Consider the following 20,315-nt stretch of genomic DNA (forward strand, 5'->3'; position numbering starts at 1 on the left):
AATAATGAGCATGGTTAGCCCATATACTTTGTGGATTAGCATTAGAATTCACCTCAAAGCACAGCCGTGACTAAAAGCCTTGAAGATACAATGAGAGAGAAAAAAGAAGTCATTAGCTACTTTTGATCGAACACTTAGTAGAAACAGTGCATAAATAATTAATGAGAATCTGTCAAACTCTAAAACAAATATATAAATGGAAAGTATTTAAAAACTAACAAAGTGTGCAAAGTTATATATATATATATATATATATATATATATATATATATATATATATATATATATATATATATATATATATATATATATATATATATATATATATATATATATATATATATATATATATATATATATACATACACACACACACTCACACACACACACAAACAATGGGTCAGTGTGTCCAAACATTTGACTGGTACTGTATATATATACAATCACCAAGGCTGAATTTGATTTCTGCAATGCATTCCAGTTGTTCTGAAGTTGGCAAGAACAGGAATATCAATCAATTAATGCATAACATGCACATGCTTTGTTGTTTGTTTGAAGATGTAAAATGTGCAGCAGTTCTAAGCCAATGCTACTGCCGATATAAGGAAACTACATTTACAGCATTGAGCTCAGAGCACGTTTAAAGATATATATATATTTCTATATCAATATCTATATGTGTATAAAGAATAAGAATGTGTCATAAGAAAATAAAAATGCAGGAAAAAGCAGTAACGATTTCTAACTTTATGCAGAATCTCTGCTGTATGAAGTGAACATAAGAACCCTCCAGATCTGATGCCCCAGAGGTACTGGCTGAGAAAGAACCAAGAAGGAACACAGCAGATCAAAATTATAGGAAATGTCTCCACAACTCAGAATCCCTTTGTTGTGCAGTGGGAGACCACAGCTTCACATATTTGATGTTTCAGAGCAAGTGAACACTGAGCTTGCAAGCCAAGCTTTCAGGGGCTTTCAGCTAATATACAGCATACCAGTAAGAGGAAAGGGTTTTTTTTTTTTTTTTACTACTACATTATAATTTATAAGTTATGCAAATAAGGGAGAATCCCTACTGTTTCTCTGAGCCTTTGCACAGCCATGGGCATTTAAGATAAAGAGGAAAATCAGTCACAGGGTGAATATGCCTGCAATCAGTGTAATCATGAGGCATGCTACAGATGAACAGAAGCTATCTAACTATAGCAATTTCTTTCAAGGACAGTGGCTTTGTACTCCTAGCACAGCCAGTCTCTCAGAGTAATCATTACCAGCTGTTTTTCTTTTTTTTTTCTGTTCCAAACTGTCTCAGTGGGGACATTTATTAATGATGATGGGACACCCCAGGCAATTTCCAAAACTAAAGGGAAGTGCACACAGGGATAAATCAAAGAAGATGTAAGAGCTGTAGGCTGAACCTGGCCATTTGTCAAGGGAAATCAGAGTCTGGGTGCTAAAATAGAACCCCTACAAACAGTGCTGTGCTCCCTGTTGATTATTGCATCATTTCAGCAACTTTGCATGAGCTGCCATCACACTGGTCTCTCAACCTGTGGCTATAGATAAGCAGTACAGATTTTTAAAAATGTGAAAAGACACACATGCAGTTAGGAAGAGAGAGGGAGAAAGAGAAACTCATAGAGACACATACACCTTGCAGGAAACCATAAATTATCCAAGGCCCTATGTCTGATTGGCTGAGCAAGCAATCTCAGCTGAATGGGCTGAGGTTGTGTTGCCAAGGCAACTGTGGGGGATCCTCCCAGTCCCAGTCCTATTTTCTCTGTGCAAGATTATCTATCTTAGGAGTTAATTTAGGAAATTCCTTAATTATGGGAAGGATTTTTTCAGAACTTAAAACTTAGGTTACTTTGTCAACGAGTTTCAGGTTGAAAAAATGCTGCATTTATAGCTGCCCACTGCCTCCAGGAAGAAATCACCTAAATATTCAAACCCGAAACAAGAAAAAAGAGAGTATTATGGTCCACAGTGAGCAACAGCTGCATGCTGTGTCCTATTTATGACTTGGTTTACTGCTATCAAACAATTTTTTTTTCTTTTACTGCAGTAGACTCAGTTTTAACATGTTTAATGTGAAATTTATGAACACCCCCCCCCCCATCCCATGCTAACAAAATAAATTAATTAAAATAAAAACAAAAAACAAGCAAACAGAAGAGCTCTTTTTGAAACATGCAAGGGCATGATTATGTAATACTCAGGTCAATGAGTGCACTAACTAGTGACAGGGTTTGCCACTTACTGCAGCCTTTTTTTGTTAACGTGAAGCATGAATGTAGTTTAAATTGATTGGAATGAGTGTACATACAAATTTTGAATGGTTTTTTAAATTCTAATGTCAATTATATAGCACATTGCATTACAATTAATCAGTAAGTGCAAAATATAACTTGGCGTAATGTATGTGTTTTAGTTCATCAGAGAACATTTTATTAACCATAAAACAAGTTTTGGATGTGGCTTTTAAATGTATAGGCCTATGAGAGCTTGAAGCATCAAGAGGATCTGGAATGATAGCTTGAAACAGAAGGAAATATTTTTACAGAGGAGCACTGCATGTTATGAGCTATCTGAATTTATCTGCGGTTAGCACTGTAATGACAAATACTAAGACTAAAGGAACGTAACCTCAATTTCAATGTATTTATTTATATAGCGCCAAATCACAACAGACAGTCGCCTCAAGGTGCTTTATACTGTAAGGTAAAGACCCTACAGTACAATACAGTACAACTACAGTACAATACAGTACAACTACAATAATTAATCATGTCTGACTATCTGAGTCCCACACATTTTACATTATTACACTGTATATGTTATACCTAACTGTATGGCTGCGGTGCACTGTAGCTGCTCCGAACAATGACTTTCCAGAACAGATATATTCTGCGGCACAACAGCACCACCTGCAGGTGAAAGGAGGAACATAGTTTTTGTTGCTGTTTTGGTTAGTAAAAAAATTGCTTGTGGCCTTTCTGAAACACACGATTAAAAAAAAACATAGCCAAAACTCCGTTTTAAATGACGATAACGTTAATGATGTATAATGACAAATCTGCTCACCTTCGCTCTGATTTAAAAACCTGAGCCGGGTCATAGGGCGACGCCATATTGGATGATACCAACTGCAAATTGCGCATTACAGAATAAAAACTAATAAAAAGCTATATTATTCATCTTAAATTACAAGTATTGACAATTTAAAGTAATGTTTTAAGATATGGTTTAATGTTAAGGGCGAAAATGGGCTTTTAAAATAGCCCATTATTATGACCAATAACATCCCCTTTGTTGTCATTGCTGTGGTACAGTCAGTGGGCGATATGGCGCTGGGCAGGCTCGGTAAATGCTGTCGGTTGTTATTGTATGGGTCCTCTAAAAGTACGTTTAATGGTGCTTTACAGCCAGGCTGGATTGAAGGCTGCATAGGAGGTAAGACAAACAAAACTCAGCAACAAGTGTTGTGTCTCTTAAGCAGGTGATACCTGGCGCTGTGTGGTTTACAGACAGGGGGAAGCTAGCACCCTGTAAAGCAAGCACATGTTAGTAAAAGTAAAGTACAGCTGCTGACAGGTACTGTGAGGGTGTTGAACTTAAAATAAAGTTCACCAAAACTTGTACTTTAATGCTTAACTTTTGCCACTCTCTTTGGATATGCAAGTACTCTACAAGCTATCCAGCAAGGCTACCTTATGATAGTGAGTTACTGTGTTTTTGTTATTTTAGCCCGTATACGTTTGTCCTGTAGTGGTAACTGATTATGAATTAAACCACGCATTTTTTTAACCACCCTGCAGCTAAAAGACATCTGTTGTCGGAAGACGTTATCAGGCTACAAGACTTCCAGCAAAGGAAGCTGGCTGTGGCTCACCATGTCAGTGGATCGGAAGGTGAAGTAGTGCTTCTTTTCACTGGCACAAATCTCCAATTTCCTGCCATAACACTCCCCCCCCCCCCCCCCCCCCCCCCCCCCCCCCCCCCCCCCCCCCCCCCCCCCCCCCCCCCCCCCTCTTTTTTTTTTTTTTGAAAAACCTGACTTTACAGGGAATTATATTGAGCTATTCAGTCAGAAGCTGCAAAGGAATGAGCTGATACTGCGTGATGAGCTGAAGCTTCTCCTTCACCTGTGCCAGTCTGCAGATGACATGCAGATAGCCAGAGATGCCATCTATAGGTACGCTTGACGCATTCATTGACAGGGATATTTGTTAATGACAAAAACAACTCAGCCAGACTTTGCTCACCCATTGCTGGCTTGCTTTCACAAGGTATCATGCAGAGAACTATAACTTGTTGTATGGAGACTTCAAATTTGGTCCTCTCTTCATGAGACTATGCTATGAGTTGGGTCTGGAGAACATGGCTTTTGCTACTATAACCGATAAGGTAAACCATACAATATCCAAACTCCAGCAAAGCAACAATAACTAGAGAGAATGATGCTTTAGTACTTTATTAATAATGTTTTACTCTCACCTGTCTGAACAGAGTATGAAAGGATTTTTCCATGACACCACCTCCTTTAACATAGCCATAGACATGTTGTTCATTAAAGGTTCCTATGAAAGTAAGTGACAGATTAATCCTCTTTTGATTTCTTGGCATTTTCCCCTACAGTGATTATATTTATATAATATTCCAAACTTTAACTATTGCAGATGCCCTGGAGGTTCTAAGAACCATGAGGAACCAAGGCATACCATTCAACAAAGACACTCTCACATTAGCAGTTGGTACCTTCTATAAGCTGGTAATGTTTCAGATATTTGAATCCTGAATTTTGGTTTAACATTATAATCCCATTCATTTTTATATCTGGACTGATGCCCTGTTTTTGTCTTTGTCAGAACACAGCAGAGACCTACCGGATCTGCACTGCTCTGATAGAAGAACAACAAGCCAGAGGGCAGTTCATCCCAAGGCATGCTTACAGCTTTGCTGTAGCACTAGCGCTTCGAAGAGTGAGTTTTCTGTTATATTCCATCTACTGCAGAGGGATGTAGAACATATTCAAAGGATCATCTGTTTTCTTTTTCTTTCTTTTTCATTCCAGAGTGATCTAGAAAATGCACAGTCATTGTTTTCACAAATCATGAGCACTGACAGCAGAATATGCCAAAATTTTAAGGTAAAGGTGCAGCATGTAAATGTAGTTTGCATTATTTCTTGTGGTGGATGTCTGATTACTGTCTTTAAAGTTTTTTTTGTTATTGTTTTTTTTTTTTTTAATTCTTTAGGTTCTAATGCTAACAATGTCAGGGGCATTGCCAGAGGCCATTTCTATCCTTTCTGCAGCCATGTTGCCTAAAAGTCCATCTTTTGTAAAAAAGCCAGAGTTTTCCCAGGAGGTGGTAAGTGAAACACAGCTACCTTCACCTAAAAAGAGTGTAGCTGCAAGGAGATTCATTAGGATGGCATAATTTATTGTTTAAATGTATTATTGCTATTAGTGTTAGTGTTTGTGTACAAGATAAGTTATGTGGAATTTGGAATTTTTTTTTGTGTCCTTTTTCCTGTTTTTCCTCAGATTAATTCTGATTAATTGCTCCTCAGATTGTTCGTTCAAGCTTGAGAGAAAAATAATCTGCTGAAGAGTTGACTTGGTGGCCTCTTGTGACCTGTTTCAGGTTGATTTGCTTCGCTTGCGAAGTGACGGCAGGCCGCATATGATAAAAGCGGAGCAGGTAGTGACTCAGCTTGAACGAGCCGGTCAGGTGACTCAGCAAACCCTCGATGATATGCTGTGCCACACGCCCACAGGAAAGAGGAAACCAGCGCCAATAAGACAGGAGAGGAGAACTAGTCAGAGAACTCTGAAGCCTCTACAGTCCACTCTACTGTCAGAGTGATGCCAGAGTTGGCCATGTGTACACTCTGACATTGTCCGCAGTTGACTTTGATGCTATAAATGCACTAATATGATATTTAAGGGCCTTTAACAGCAGCCCATTAATACTTGCTTGTCATTGCCAATGCAGATACTTACAGATGCAAAATGTTTCAAAGGAAAGTTTATTTTTTTTAACCATTAACATAGCCTAAACCATCTCACAATAAAAAACACATTTCATAATTTTATGTTAAATCTGTAAACTAAAAAAAATTCTGTATCTGTACATACTGTTAGGCTAATGAATTATTTAAAGCTACAAAACACCACTGATTTGAAAAGGTAGGTTACCACCTTTAATGCTGAAGCGTGTGACAGTCCTGCGTCATATTTGTTACCTACCTACCGTCTTGCATGTCTATTTTTGTCCAATTTTATCTACCTCTCATTTAGCACAAACACAGTAATCTCTCTGCAGGCAGTATTGTCTTCCCTGTGTTCCAACAGAAAGCTACTAAATCACAAACAGTGGCATCTTCTAAATGGGGATAGATTTCATTGTCAGGTACTCGTTTGGAGGGTTTTTTTTTTTGGAGGGGGGGGTGTTTGTTTTTGTGGGTGGGGGGCTGTATGTATAAATGAGTTAAAGAGTCATCAAAGAAAAAATTATTAAATATCTAAAGTTTCCATTAAAGTGTTGGGCTGTTTGTGAAATCAGATTATTCAGCTTTGTCATACTTTCTAAAGGGACACTTGTGATTTGGATTTGTCAGATTTTTTTTTTTCCCCCTTCAGATCTTAAAGAGTCTTGAGCTCTGAAATTTACTGGGTGATTGGCTTAGTTGTTTAAAAGGTTCTGTGACTGGTATTGAGGTCCAACCATCTTAAAAGTAATAATTTACTTTAGTAGAAAATAATTATAACAGCAGTAGATGTGACTAATACCCCGGTATTTATACTGTGATAAGCATACAGAAATTATGCCAACCAAATCCGTCCGTGGGATGTAAACAAAGCATGACGCGCATCAGAGCCGTCCCACAATGCACCGCGTACACCAACTAAACACGTAAAGAGGCGAAAAACGGAGCTGATAAGTTGACCCAAACACACCGGGTAGACCTTCAGAAAGTAGCAGAAAGAGTGTGTGTGTGTGTTTTTTTTTGTTTGTTTGTTTTTTAGTTTATATGACTGACGTTGGATGCATACAGCGGTGCGGTGATATTCTCTCCTAGCGGCGGCTGGCGGCGGTGCTTTTTAGCGGTAGCTTGCCGGTTAGCTGGGACTCCCTAAACCCGTGTGTAGAAGCTGCTCGCAACAGCAGCTAGTTGACCCAAACTAGAGCAGACAAAGGAAAGAAAACAATTTGTAGAAAGATTTACAAAGCTGAAATAATATCTGGTGTTACTTGAAGGGAGCGCGGCATCGTAGTAGCTAGTTTGGTGCGACTCGTTACAGTCGTTTGTAGGAGGGCGGTCAGAAATTTGTAAATACTGGCTTTGGGTAAATTTAGCAGACGTAGCTAGAGCAGCACAATGAGCACCGAGGAGACGGCAGCGCCTACAAAATCCGCTCCGGATGATGATGGAATGACATGGTGGTACAGATGGCTCTGCAAAATAGCTGGTGTTTTGGGAGGAATATGTAAGTAGTTGTCAAAGTTGTATGTCACCTTTTGAGTAAAGAAATGATAGAAACCCAAATCCTGCCATAACCGCAGGCTTAGCATTAGTTAATGCCAAACACAGTATATGTACTACAGCCAGTGATTGTGCTGCTGTGTACCAGTTCACGGCATTTACTTTTCTGTGACAGGTATACGACCAATCTCTTATCATTATAATTTATGCTATTGCTTGGACTCTAGTGTATCCAGATGAGGGGCAGCTGCAGAGTGGAAATGGCATCAGTATAATGAAAAGCTGTTTTAGACTGTGAATATACCGCACTTAAACTGCACAGCCACTAAACAAAAGCTTTGTCACTGCTCGTCGTCCTCTCGCTGCCGCTGCTGGGCACCGCCTGTTTGCGTGGCTTTTTCATTCCGTAACAGCTTGTTTGGCCTAAATGAACTGCGATATAAACACAGATATTCAGGTGATTGTTAAACTGCTGGCCCTGCAGTTTTCCAGTGGCACTGCAGCCACCCTGCATCCATCTCTCCTTCACAATGACACCAGAGTCACAGTGCCTGTATCACATTAACAACCGCATATTCAGTGGCTTCTGTATTATTAAGGAAGCTGGATGCTGTATGAGGAGAAGTGCACAGGTTTCAGCTTGAAGCTGTTCTCTAGTGTTCTGTGGTTTACTTACCACAGTGGTGAAAAGTAAAGTTAAAAAAAACTTTGTCTTTCTTAAAAACCCGTAGATATAATCAGGAAATTTAAAGTATTGAAAGTTAAAGTATTCACTACAGAAAGAAATGTGCCCTGTGACTGCTAGGATATATGTTACATAATTAGAATTATAATAAGTTCGTGTGTATAAGGATCATTTTACTGTTGCAGCTATATATGTGAAACTAGTTTGATTAAATCTGTACACTCTTACAGCTATCATTTATTTTTCTTGCTTTACTGCTGATGATTTTCCTGGCAGCTCAGCTGTTTGGAGGGAAAAAAAAGAAAAGAAAGAAAGCTAATACCAGTCGCAATTACCCAGAGCTCACAGTGACACCTACATAATATGCATTTTGTACAATTGACAGACATGTTACAAGATTTAATTGAATTACTTTGCCTATCACAGGAATTATTCTGCAACAATAATAGTGATATTTTGTGTTCCAGCTTCTATTCTGTCTCAAAATATATTTGAATATTGAATATTTGCTTCTTTTTATCTAGTCTTCATTTATAATAAGTAGAATTTGCTGTCATCAGTTTTATGCTGTTTGCTGGAGAGCTATTTGGACATATTCACAATTTACTGAAAAATATCCAGCTGATTATAATTGAGGAAGACAGTAATTAGTTGTAGATCAGAGCACTATTCCAGGAAGCAGATTTAAATAACATGAGCTTTTTATTTTTACAGTCATTTACTTGTCAATAGGCTGTATAAAGATGGAGATGGTGATTATGGTACAGAATAATATCTATAGTCTCCATCTTTCTAACTCTGAGACTGCAGCTGTCAGACTGTCAGCCAGTTCCTCTGAAATATACATTACTGTAGCAATCACTGTTTAAATCAAACTAATCTGCATAAAGCTTTAGAACGGCAACGCACAGTTTGTTGTGCTGTTTAAGGTCACGCTGATGGAAAAATGCCTGGATCTTACAGGTGATGTGAACATTTGAGTGAAAGTGAGGCTGAAATGATCTTAAGACTTGAAAATTGAATAAATGTATTTAAAGTGACTTAAATGCTGTCAACATTTTGAAAGTTATTGTGGGATCTGTTCATAATGGTTTAATTTTTCCCAACACGATTGGCGTTCTTTATTTAAAATGGCTCATCCTCCCAAAACTGTACTCAAACATTTGAAATCTATAAAAGCTGAGACATTTCTTATGTTTGCCGTTACTGATAAAACTTAAAAATTTAAGACTAGGTTTTTATCTTCAGTTTCTGTCTCCTGCATTTTGTCCTTTCAGGATGCAGCTGAATAATTAGATTTTTTTCAATCAGATATAAAATCTGGGTTCCAGCTTCATTGAATTAAAATTCAAGTTGGGTAAATGATGACAGCAAACATTATAAAAGAAATTCTTTTTGTGTCACGGTCAGCACTGAAGTGTGTTCACATTCCTCAGTCCACCGGATTAAAATGGAGGCTCCGCTCTTTATTTACCCATTGCCATGGTGAATCCTGGTATCCCAGCTCCATTGATGTTGCCTTGCTTTTTTTTTACTCACACACGCGCTTAACTCTAAGTGAACATAATCAGAACCGATTGAACTAACTCTGATCAGCTGTTTTGGGAAGCCCAGAGTTGCTGATCTCAGGGTTTATTTTTAAGCTCAGAGTTTGTTGAACATGCTTCCTGGAATACGACCTGGTTCTGGTCTCTTCATGTTTGTCAGTGAGCTGGTTGCGCAGCTCTGGCTGTAGTACACTTAAATGCAGCCATCATAAATCCACTGGATACACCTGCGTTTGATGGAAGTCTGTTTGTCCAGTCCAATTTCCTGATTGGACTGGACAGTTGTTTTTAATAGCTGTGGCTTTTGCATTTGAAAGGAAGTATAATGTAATAGAGGTCTAACGCGCACACACACACACACACAGGACCAATGATCATTACCAACCTCAAAAGTTGACCTATCCCCATTTGTGTATATAGATATCACTTTTTGTGGTTATGGTTGATTGAATTACATTAGTATGAATGAAACTTGCAGTAATTGACACCATTAGTTAATTTTCAGTGTTAATTGCTTTATCTGACACACATCAGCGATACGTGATGATGCCAAATTGCACATATCAGAGCCAGCCTACGTGGCTTTTTCAAATCATTTGCACAGCTTTTGAACTCACCACCAGTGGTCTGTTTCCTACTGAGCTTGCAGTCTATCTCATTTTGCAGAGTACACATATTTAATTCTGTAGATGTGACGGAGGACCTGCTGCTTGTCTGCGCCGGAAAATCCTCCTCACACCATGTAGATGTGAAATGCTGGCAGTGAAAGTATTAAAAAGTTTAAAACAAATCATAACCAAGAAGAGGAGCAGAATGCAGAATTATTATTAAATCACTCACACAGATTGTCTTGTATGTGAAAAATGTAGCCTGCTTTGGTTTTGACCAGATGTCTGTCAAATTTTGATCTGTGTGATTAATTTCCAGGCCAGGCTTGTTCCATAATTGCTCTTTCATCGAGATAGGAGAACATTTAATTTCTGTTTTTGTTTGTTTGTCTCAAACGTGCTTCAGAACAAAAGCAGAGCAGTGTTGTACTGTTTATGAGACCTCTTTGATTGTGTATTTGTTGTCCTTTTACATCCATATGTTCCATATTTTCCACATCACTCAACAGCATATAGTTGATAACTTGCACATTATATGTCCACTGAAGTGGCTGAACTGTATAAACAGCTGCATCTGGATGTATAGCACACACACTTATAGCTAATGATGAGGGACATTAGTTTCTCTATCATGGCATGATCTGCTATCTATCTAATAACAGACCTGTGCTTTGTCCTGTCCAAATCATGCAGCCTGTGCAGTCTCAGGAGTGTGGAACTGTGTCACTGTGAACCCTTTAAACATTGCTGCTGGAGTATGGATGGTGTAAGTCCCAACACTGTCACACTTTATAACATTCACATTCCACACGGCTAGATGGTTTAATAGACAGTTCAGAGGTGAAAAGAAATCAACAAACATACTACCAAACTACGTCTTTTTAGGCAATACCAAGTGCTCTATTCAAGCTCAGATTCCCGCTGATGGTAGGAAAGAGTAGCACAAAAGAAAGGAGTTTTCTTTTATGATATATATGCTAAACACCCACTGAAAGGCACAAGTTATATTAAACATGAAGAGCTTCTCAGCATCAACATAGATATTAAGTCTCGTCAAGCCGCGTAACCACACCTACTCCTCTAATAAAGGTGTCGATCATCTTGGAGCACCGTGTGCCTTCATAATTCTTGAGTTTTGGTGAATTTTTTTAATACCAGCAAAACATCCGTTGTAGGCAAATACATTTATGTGGTAGCTGAATCCATAATTTGGCCAGCTGCTCACAGTGGGATCAGCACGGTGCATCATTTCCAAGTCGCTGCTGTGTTTTAATAAAATGGAATCAAAGAATGACTTCCTCGCTGTGTTTACATGTCCTCTCCTTATTTCCAAGGTTGAATGCCTTCGTGTTGTTCCTTTGTGAAGTCCCGTTTTGTTGCCAGTTCATCGAGTTTGCTAATGCAGTTGCAGCTCGTGCAGACAAACTCAAACCCTGGCAGAAGGCCTTCTTCTATTGTGGGTGAGAAATAATATGATTTATGTCCCTGGAGACTGAGCTGCACTATATGGGGGGAAAAAAAATTTGAAATGTGTTATGTTTATTTACAGTATGTACTTAATTGGATTTACTGATTGTCTCTTGTTCGCTGTCATCATGCTGCATATTCTCAGGATGGCCCTGTTTCCTGTGTTCTTGAGTTTCTCCTTCACGACCTTGTTTGGAAACGCCATCGCCTTTGCCACAGGAGTTCTGTATGGCCTCGCTTCTTTAGGCAAAAAGTAAGATGTCCACTAGCTCATAATAATACAGAAATATTTACCAAAGATCTTACAAAGCATCTGAAACGTGTATTCAGTACAGACTTTGTATTAACTCGCATCTTTTGCTATCTCATCCACATTATATCCCATTAAAACAGGCTTAAATATTAAATGCAGTACGCCACATTATAACAAGTTAATGTGTTTTTATTTTAAGGTTAAATTTTCTAAAAATTCTAATGTGCTTTTTTTATTCACATAAAGTAACTTTTGACAGGGTGAGCTGTGTATTAACCTTGCAGTTAACACTGTCATCTATCCCTGTCATTCTTTCTTTTCTTTTCTCCCCACACTTCCGTGGGCATAACCTTTTATTACCATCTTTCTCCTGCATCCCGTCTTCCTTTTCTTCTTCTTCCAGGGGAGATGCAGTGACTTATGCCAGACTGCAGCATCAGAAACAGGGGGATGAAGAGAGGATGACGGGAACGACAAACGGGGCTCCAGAGTGAGGCATCTGCCTTTCCACCATCCTCTTTTTTTTTTTTTTTTTCCCCTCCCCCCTCCTCAGTTCTTACACTTGCAATTTTTCTCCTGTCCTCCATCCATCCTACCTCTTTTTCCACAGGCCTTTCCCCACTTTCACAGTGGTACTGAGTTTATTTATTTACTTAGTTGTTACATTCTTGTTGTTCTGACCTATATAACGGATTCAGCCTGTTATTTGGTATTTGCCGTATAAATGGGATTTATGATTGTGAACTGATTACTTATATTTAAAACTTAGTTTTTATGTTTTGTTGTGTCATAAGTCCTTTTTTGTTTTATTTACATTGTTGTTGCCCGAAAGCCTTTCAGGAGACCTGATTAGAAATTAAAGTGATTGTAATTTGTACATAATTGACTTCAGGTTATTCACTTTGACTTTAAGGCTGCAGTTCAGAGTTGTGTGTTAGAGGAATTTGCCTCTTTGCATTCTTTGTGTTTGTCTCCCCACTGTGGCACCATGTCTCAACACAATTTAATAGCCACGTGGCCAGACTGGGTATAATTTTGGTTTTGGTACAGTGTAGTACACATTGTCAGCAGCACAACACATCAGCACGAAAAAAAAAAAAATCATTACATTTTAATAATGCACAATATCCCTGGGTAAAAAGAAACTGCATGTATCACAAAACAGGAATCATGGCGAACAGAACTGCCCTCACAGAGTTGGGAGAGTGGAATTGTTGGCTGGAAGAATGTGACTCTGTTCCTCACTCGACTTCAGATCGTACTCTTCACAGCGGGGACTCTTCAGCTGCAGGAGGCTGTCATGTGCACGAGGATATGTGAGCACCTGCAAGGCATGGCGTGCATCACATCGGTGTCTCAGCTCACTTCAGTATTACTCAGAATCAGTTGGGGAGAGAAGCAGGGAATCTAGAGAGCTGGGACTCTTTAGATTCTGAGCTGGGGCTCTCTAGATGAGCCCCAGCTCATCCGGAGAGAAAAAAAAAGATTTCTTTTCTGTCTTCTCTGAAGTCTGGAGACAGAATCAACTGGAGAAGCTGAAATGTGATTGTAGGGATAAACACTGCTCATTCCCTCTGGCTCTCTGGACTCTTGCCCTTTGGCCGTGAGGGCTCCGTCTAGGGTCTCCCTCCTTCCTCCTCTGGGGTGTGCACTCGGTTGCCATCAGGATGTGTGGCCTCAGGTCTTCTGAGCTCCTAGTGGGCTGTGGATGGCCTGGGTCCCCTGGGTTCTTTCCTATTTGCCTCTGGATCACGGGGGGCATGGTTGCAGTGGTTGCCTTTCTCCCCTTTGCCCCCCCCCCCCCCGTTTTTTTGTTTGTTTTTTCCCCCTCTTCTCTGTCCCTTTCCTTATTGCCTGTCAGGCCTGGCATAAATAACTAAATAAAAAATAAAGAAGAATACAAGAATAGCCCATAGAAAACTTACAGAGCTGTTCTTGTAAAAGCAAATATGTTTGGTACATCATTGCATTCAGACCATCATTCCGATTGCAAAAAAAGCCAGACTTGACAGGCTTAAGGGGAAAAAAAAAAAGCAACCTAGGAGTGTCTGTGAACCAAACTTTCATAAAGTTCTGGTCAGTTATGGCAGCATAACTTCTGGGGGGGCACACACCGCTCTAAACTGCAGCTTGACGTCATACTTGAGGGATATTTTTAACATCGGAGAATGTATCTGGTGTATCCAAAGATAGAGACCTTTTATCTTTATTTTTGTTTTGTGCTTTTTATACATTAACTTTTCAGTTGGTTTAAGCTCACATGAGGTATTTGGGTAGCTTTCAGTTGAACGGCAAAACTTGTTTGCGTCCAGTAGCCAACCTGCGGCTCGTAGATTTTGTGGATCATGTAATGACATTCTTAAACTTTTTGTATCTATTTTTTTCCCCCTTTAGAATCTGTTGATAAGTATCTTCTGTCTGAATTTGTGCTCTACCAAAACTCATCTACACTTTAATGAAGGGACGTGTCTTGATTCAGGGACTAATTGGTCTGTATCCCACACAGTTACCACAACAACGGTTTACCTTTGTCACTTAAATGAGGGATGCAGTGCTCACCATACCATAAGTTTGTGGGGGTTTTTTTGTTTTTGTTTTTTTGCCTTGACACTGTTGTTTGAACAGTCATAAGGATGCTTTTGAAACAAGTGTTTACACATACCTCTTACAGCTGTTTTTATCTTAAGTTTAGACTGAGTGAATTATTCATACATCACCATCAGCTCTCAGGTATCATACTCAACAGAGCACAGCACACACTAGTACAAAGCAGCCTGTGCGTAGGTCATAGCTGTATGAAGCATGACTCTGTGAATCTACTGTATTACTTGAGCCAATGGAAAAGCATTTGACATGCAAGCAACATTCACACATACACTTAAATCAGTAAAATACTAAAATCTAACACTACAAACCCCTCCACTACTGTTTTAACACACTGCTTTCTTTGTCCACTGCCGTCCACAACACAAGTATTTGCTGCGGGTGTTGAGTGTATCTTGCTGTAAGGGATATGTGAATAATGTGTGTTGTGATGTGAATCCTGAGCCTGTTCCATTAAACAAAATTGCTACTTCCACCGTGCTCTTGGCTTCTTCTGTACCTTTTGTGCGACTCTCAGGATGACATTTATGGGTGCACAGGATGCCAAATCTTTTCAAGGTATTAAAGGATAAATTCAGCTGGCTTTAAATGATCCCGTGACTTTACTTTAGCACAACCAGCTGTCCATTTTTCTCCTGACATTTCTTCTGGCATCGTTATCAGATCAAAGTTTACATTTTTATATTAATGCCAGAGCAAATCTAACTGAGTAACCACAGTCATGATTAAAAATAAAATGACACCCTTTGTCAGTCAGTTCTCGTGTTTTACATATTAGGGCCTAATAAATCTTAAACTGGAACTTACCAGGTTCTGAAATTAGGTAAATGTAACCTCAAATGAACTACAGCACGTGACATGCATGGTGTCATTTATGTAACAGAAATTGTAGCTAAACCTTTCCATTTTGGTCCATCCGAAGGACATCGTTCCAAAGGTCTTCTGGTTTGTTCTGCTGTAAATATGCTACCATAAGCTGTGCTGCCATGTTCTTTTTAGACAGAAGAGGCGTTCTCCTGACAGCTCTTCCAAAAACTTCATTCTTGTTCAGGTGTCTTCTAATTGTACAGTCAGAAACTTTAAAAGGTGACATGCTGACTAAGGCCTGCAGGGTGAGCATTGTGCAATGCTTGTGAGCATTGCACAATCTGACCTTGGGGTGAATTTGCTGAGATATCCACAACTGGAAAGATTGGCAACTGTTTTGAATGTTTTCCACTTGTGAACAATCCTTCTCACAAAAGAGAGACAGACTTCAGATTGTTTGAAAATGACCATATAACCCTTGCAGACGGATGGGCGTCAACAATAGCTTCTTTAAGATCTTTGCTGATGTCAACAAACTGGCAAAACTTGTGTTTTATTAGAGGTGCTCACAATGTGGTGATCAGTTAATCAAGTGTGTTTGGTTAGCAGTCCCTGGCTGGGTGCACTTTTCACGCACTGCTTCTGCGTTTAGGCTTAGTTTTAGTTCAGTAAATAATATGTCATGTTCTGTAGTTCATCTGAGCTTGAATTAAGTAGTTTTAAGACCTGCTAAGGACCAGATTATTTTTATTCTGTCCTGATCTGTAAAACCTTATTTATTTATTTTACCATTACTGCAGATTAAAAATTGCGCACCCGTGAAAAATAAGTATATCAGTCACAGATTGTCCTTTTCACTTCAGATGTTATTCCCATTTACTGCAGCTAGGTAGAACCTTTTTCCTATTTAAATTATTCAGCTGTGGTTGAATGTGGATTCTGGCAAATGAGCAGGACATCTCGGTCCTTCTGGAAACTTCCAAACACAAAGCCTGTCTCTCAAGTGTCTTTAAGTGTGGCATTAAGCAGAAAAGATGTTTACTGAATCAAGCATAAACTTTATACAAAACGTCACATTAGTGTTATCCCTAAGCTCTTTTTTTTGTTTGTTTGTTTTTGGCCATTTTATTAAGTGTCTTTGGGTGCTTTTGATTGTGTTTTCATAATAAGACCACATCTTAAACCAAGATTTGAGGTGTGCACCAAAAAGCCTTTCAGCCTCTTCACTTGAATAGTCCTGTTCTTTAAACTCATTGCAGCAGGGAAGGTTCACATGTTCCTGTTAACACTGAGGGGATCGTTCTCCCTGCATTCAAACTGATGCATTTTTTCCTTTGGTTCAGCTGTTCATACATCTAAATTGTTTTGGAGTTATCAGCTGTAGAAAAGTGTCCCCTCTGATGAATATAATGGCAGTTACCTTGTGTTGCACAAATAGCCTACAGCATGAAATTGAAAAGCTCAGCAGCAGTGTCGTTTTCAGAAATGGATTTTATTAAAACATCCTTTCCATATTTTTTTCCTCCACAGAGGAAACTAGCACTCCTATTTGATTTCATCAAGTATAGTTTCACTTTTTTAATGGTGTTCCTCTTCTTAGCCTTTGTACTTTAATATTTTTAGCATCAGCTTAAAGCAAAATCAAAGCCCCCCACCCCTTTTTTTTTTTTGGAGTCCTGTAGGACAAATCATCTTAATGTCTTGTGCCTGTGGGGGTCAAGAACTTTCTTTTGCAGGAGTCCAATTTGTTATTATTTTTTTTTTTCTTTTTTTTATTTTAAATTTGGAATACTTAAAGAAATGTCTCTTGATCAAAGAAGTAAGAAATTCTTCACATCTCAGTGTCACACCACAGAAATGAAGTATACTATAGAGTTCCCATTTTTATACATTTTGCTCTTTAAATTATTTTTCTTTAGATTGTTTTTAGGTCTAAATGAAAAGCAAAGTTAGTCTGACTTGATATATTTTTCCCCTAAGGTAAGCTGTAGTGTAAATTGATATCTAAGCTACTATTCAAATATCCTTTGTAGTGAAACAGTGAAGATGATTTCCAATCTACTGTAACAAGCAAGATGTAGTTGAAATGCAGACTTTCAGCTTTAATTCAAGGGATTTAACCAAAGTATTTCATCAACTGTTTAGGAATTACAGCCAGTTTTATACATACTCCCCCATTTTTGGAGGCTCAAAGCTAATTGGACCATTAACTGAAACAGTTTTATGGCCAGGTGAGACCTGTTCCCTTGTTATTCCTCAACAAATTACAAATTTACTGGAGCTCTCAGTTTGAGGTCCAAAGAGATGTTAAGTGAAAACCTGCTCACATCAGCTCTTTATGTCTCTTGTAGTTATTTTGCATCCTCCATCAGTCCCAGTTTTATACATTCACTCTTTTCAGTTTGTTCACACCTGGCAGAGGTTCTTAGAAATGTCTCCAGATGTTTTCTTTGTGCACATCTGCACTGTAACTTGCCACATAATTTGTAGAACTGTCAAGCTGTGTTAATGTAAACAGATCATTTACCTTAACAAAAGTTCAGTCAACCTATTCTCAGATCTCATCACTGAGCCTGATGCAGTCACAAAGTCAGTGCACTGGCTCGTAAAAGAAATAGTTCAACATTATTAAAAAAGAAGAGGCTTATGGGATCAGTAACTTCATGGGGTTTCTGCTGGTTGCTTGGCAACCAATCAGTCATGATATAGACACAGTAGCACAAAGTCTGCTAAAAATGTGTGTGTGTGTATGTATGTGTGTGTGTGCGTGTGTGCAGATGAAAGAAAAAGGGCAATATAAATAATGTGAATGTGCTAAGCTAAGGCAGAGACACTTTAAAGAGGTGTGGCACTCTTGAATCCTGAGTTGAAATCTTGACAACGCTCTCTCGAGTCTGTTGCCAACAGAGAGAGACAGACTCACATTCACACCTATGGTGTAATTTAGAATCACTAGTTAACCTAACCCCACTAACTGCATGTCTTTGGACTGTGGGAGGAAGCCACACAGACATGAGGAGGACATGCAAGCTCTGCACAGAAAGGCCCCAGCCAGATGGTGGATTCAAACCCAGGACCTTCCTGCTGTGAGGCAACAGTGCTAACCACTGCACCAAAGTGCTAACCACTGCACCACAGTGCTGCCCAGTAAGTTTTGTAAACTTTTTTTTTTTTAAATCAAAAAAACATATGTGGGCTCGTGATCACACATATGTTCTGTTGACTGTGGACCAAAGTTAGTTTAAATAATGCTTCAAAATAATTGCCCGAGCACGTGACAAGGTGACTGCCAAGCGGTGAGACTAGAAGGGTTTTGTCAGCTGTGCCTTCATATTTGTCACACAGACTTGAGAGAAGCATTGCTCATCTCATCTAATGCTCAGTCAGAAAGAAAAGAGGCATGTTTGACGTCATGGGTCAGAGCGCACAGACCATCCAGCTCATTTTGACCTGAAATTTTGGGAAAGCATTTTGCACTGCTGTGATGCTATTGCTTTGACAAAATCTGTCCACACACAGACACACACACACACACACACACACACAGACTGCCAAAGTACTAAAACCCACCACTGTAGTAGCTCCTGCTTCTTTTTGTAACTGAATGTATGAAAAAGAAAACAAAATAATGATAATATTAATCACACTCTACACAGTGTGCATTAATATTATCTTTTTTTTTTTTTGCTTTCTTTAATGTAGCATCATGACTACCAGCATAACTTATAAGAACTAGAGAAAGGAGTGAATAACAATCAAAAAGAATTAACTGCTAACAGATTATACAGCTCACTGTCTGTACCACAAACTCACATCTTCGAAATGGCCAATAGGAATGGAGGATTTTCTTTTATGACTAATGGGAAAATGGCATTTTGCTATCTTTTTGTTTCTCCAAAGCAGTTTTTCTTAAGGTAAGAACTGAACCGAAGCCTGTGTGTATTCTTTGCTTAGATCCTTTTAGATATGCCAATGCACACTCTGCCAAACAGGTGACATCACAGTAAGCACTGAACCCCCATCTATGACACTGACCTTACATGTAGGCTAAATTGGTGGTTAATGCCAGTTTGATGAATCGGGTTAATGATACCATCTGTCACCATTTAATTAAAACTGCATTATGTGAGCATTAGCCCTCTTTTTCTCTCACTTTTAAGCTCATTATTATTCTCTTTAAATGTCTTGCCCTTTAAGTGCCGGTTTAGTGGGATTTAGTTGTGTCCTCTGGCTTCCAGTTTCTCACATCAGTGCATATTAATTCCTTTGATTTTCAAGGATCAGCCTCTATAAGGCTGTCTGCTGCCACTCGAGTTGAAGGTAACAAGCTCAAGACAAAGAAGTTTACTTTATCTTGAAACACAGCTGGAAACACGGCAACGTTGCCTTTAAACTTCAGTAACTTAGAGCGAGTAGCCAGCAGGGGGCGCCAAGACATTATTTCAGTGATGTGTCTCGAGGATTTAACCCAGTATTTAACCCAGTAATTAATTATGTAACAGATTAACTGCTACTACTAGTAGTAGTACAAAAGGAAGCCTCTCTTTAATATTGATGTTTTAAAAACTGAACATGATGTTCCACTCGCAGACGCCTCACTAGACTTAATGTTAATAGCAACAGCTGCAGTGACAAGAGGCGGAAGCTTGATCATTCTGAGCATCATGAGAATTAATCCTTCACAGTTTATCCGATCAACACCAGCAAACAGCCTGAAAATGTCTCAAATGAGACATCACTGCAGTCAAAACTAATTACCAGGCGCACAGCAGCGGCCGACTGAGCTCTTATTGTAAGAATAGGCTCGCCGGGCTCTTGTGGGAAAAGCTCCAAGGGTGATGAAAACGGGC

The 20,315-nt window shown here is 39.0% G+C and overlaps 2 protein-coding genes across 2 annotated transcripts; both read left to right on the top strand.

Moving 5' to 3' along the window:
- The first annotated feature begins 3,332 nt into the window (after positions 1–3,332).
- On the top strand, positions 3,333–6,448 carry ptcd2 (pentatricopeptide repeat domain 2). The gene is made up of 10 exons (XM_030742920.1): positions 3,333–3,456; positions 3,822–3,914; positions 4,069–4,198; positions 4,293–4,410; positions 4,513–4,591; positions 4,683–4,774; positions 4,872–4,985; positions 5,078–5,152; positions 5,262–5,375; positions 5,652–6,448. The coding sequence occupies exons 1-10, from the start codon at positions 3,348–3,350 to the stop codon at positions 5,871–5,873; spliced, it is 1,146 nt and encodes a 381-aa protein (XP_030598780.1). The 5' UTR covers positions 3,333–3,347; the 3' UTR covers positions 5,874–6,448.
- Positions 6,449–6,893: 445 nt separating this feature from the next.
- Positions 6,894–13,716, top strand: cacfd1 (calcium channel flower domain containing 1). Its single transcript, XM_030743321.1, has 5 exons — positions 6,894–7,498; positions 11,028–11,100; positions 11,669–11,794; positions 11,947–12,054; positions 12,458–13,716. The coding sequence occupies exons 1-5, from the start codon at positions 7,390–7,392 to the stop codon at positions 12,546–12,548; spliced, it is 507 nt and encodes a 168-aa protein (XP_030599181.1). The 5' UTR covers positions 6,894–7,389; the 3' UTR covers positions 12,549–13,716.
- The last annotated feature ends 6,599 nt before the right edge of the window (positions 13,717–20,315 follow it).

Source organism: Archocentrus centrarchus, chromosome 12 (assembly GCF_007364275.1).
Source record: "Archocentrus centrarchus isolate MPI-CPG fArcCen1 chromosome 12, fArcCen1, whole genome shotgun sequence".
Taxonomy (NCBI): domain Eukaryota; kingdom Metazoa; phylum Chordata; class Actinopteri; order Cichliformes; family Cichlidae; genus Archocentrus; species Archocentrus centrarchus.

Excerpts from the sequence above, each read along its gene's own strand:
- cacfd1 (XM_030743321.1), top strand. The coding sequence starts at position 7,390 with ATGAGCACCGAGGAGACGGCAGCGCCTACAAAATCCGCTCCGGATGAT. Across the intron at positions 7,499-11,027 it reads TGGTGTTTTGGGAGGAATAT|CCTGTGCAGTCTCAGGAGTG; the intron begins GTAAGTAGTTGT and ends CAAATCATGCAG. Across the intron at positions 12,055-12,457 it reads CTCGCTTCTTTAGGCAAAAA|GGGAGATGCAGTGACTTATG; the intron begins GTAAGATGTCCA and ends TTCTTCTTCCAG.
- ptcd2 (XM_030742920.1), top strand. The coding sequence starts at position 3,348 with ATGGCGCTGGGCAGGCTCGGTAAATGCTGTCGGTTGTTATTGTATGGG. Across the intron at positions 3,915-4,068 it reads CCATGTCAGTGGATCGGAAG|GGAATTATATTGAGCTATTC; the intron begins GTGAAGTAGTGC and ends CTGACTTTACAG. Across the intron at positions 4,411-4,512 it reads TTGCTACTATAACCGATAAG|AGTATGAAAGGATTTTTCCA; the intron begins GTAAACCATACA and ends CTGTCTGAACAG.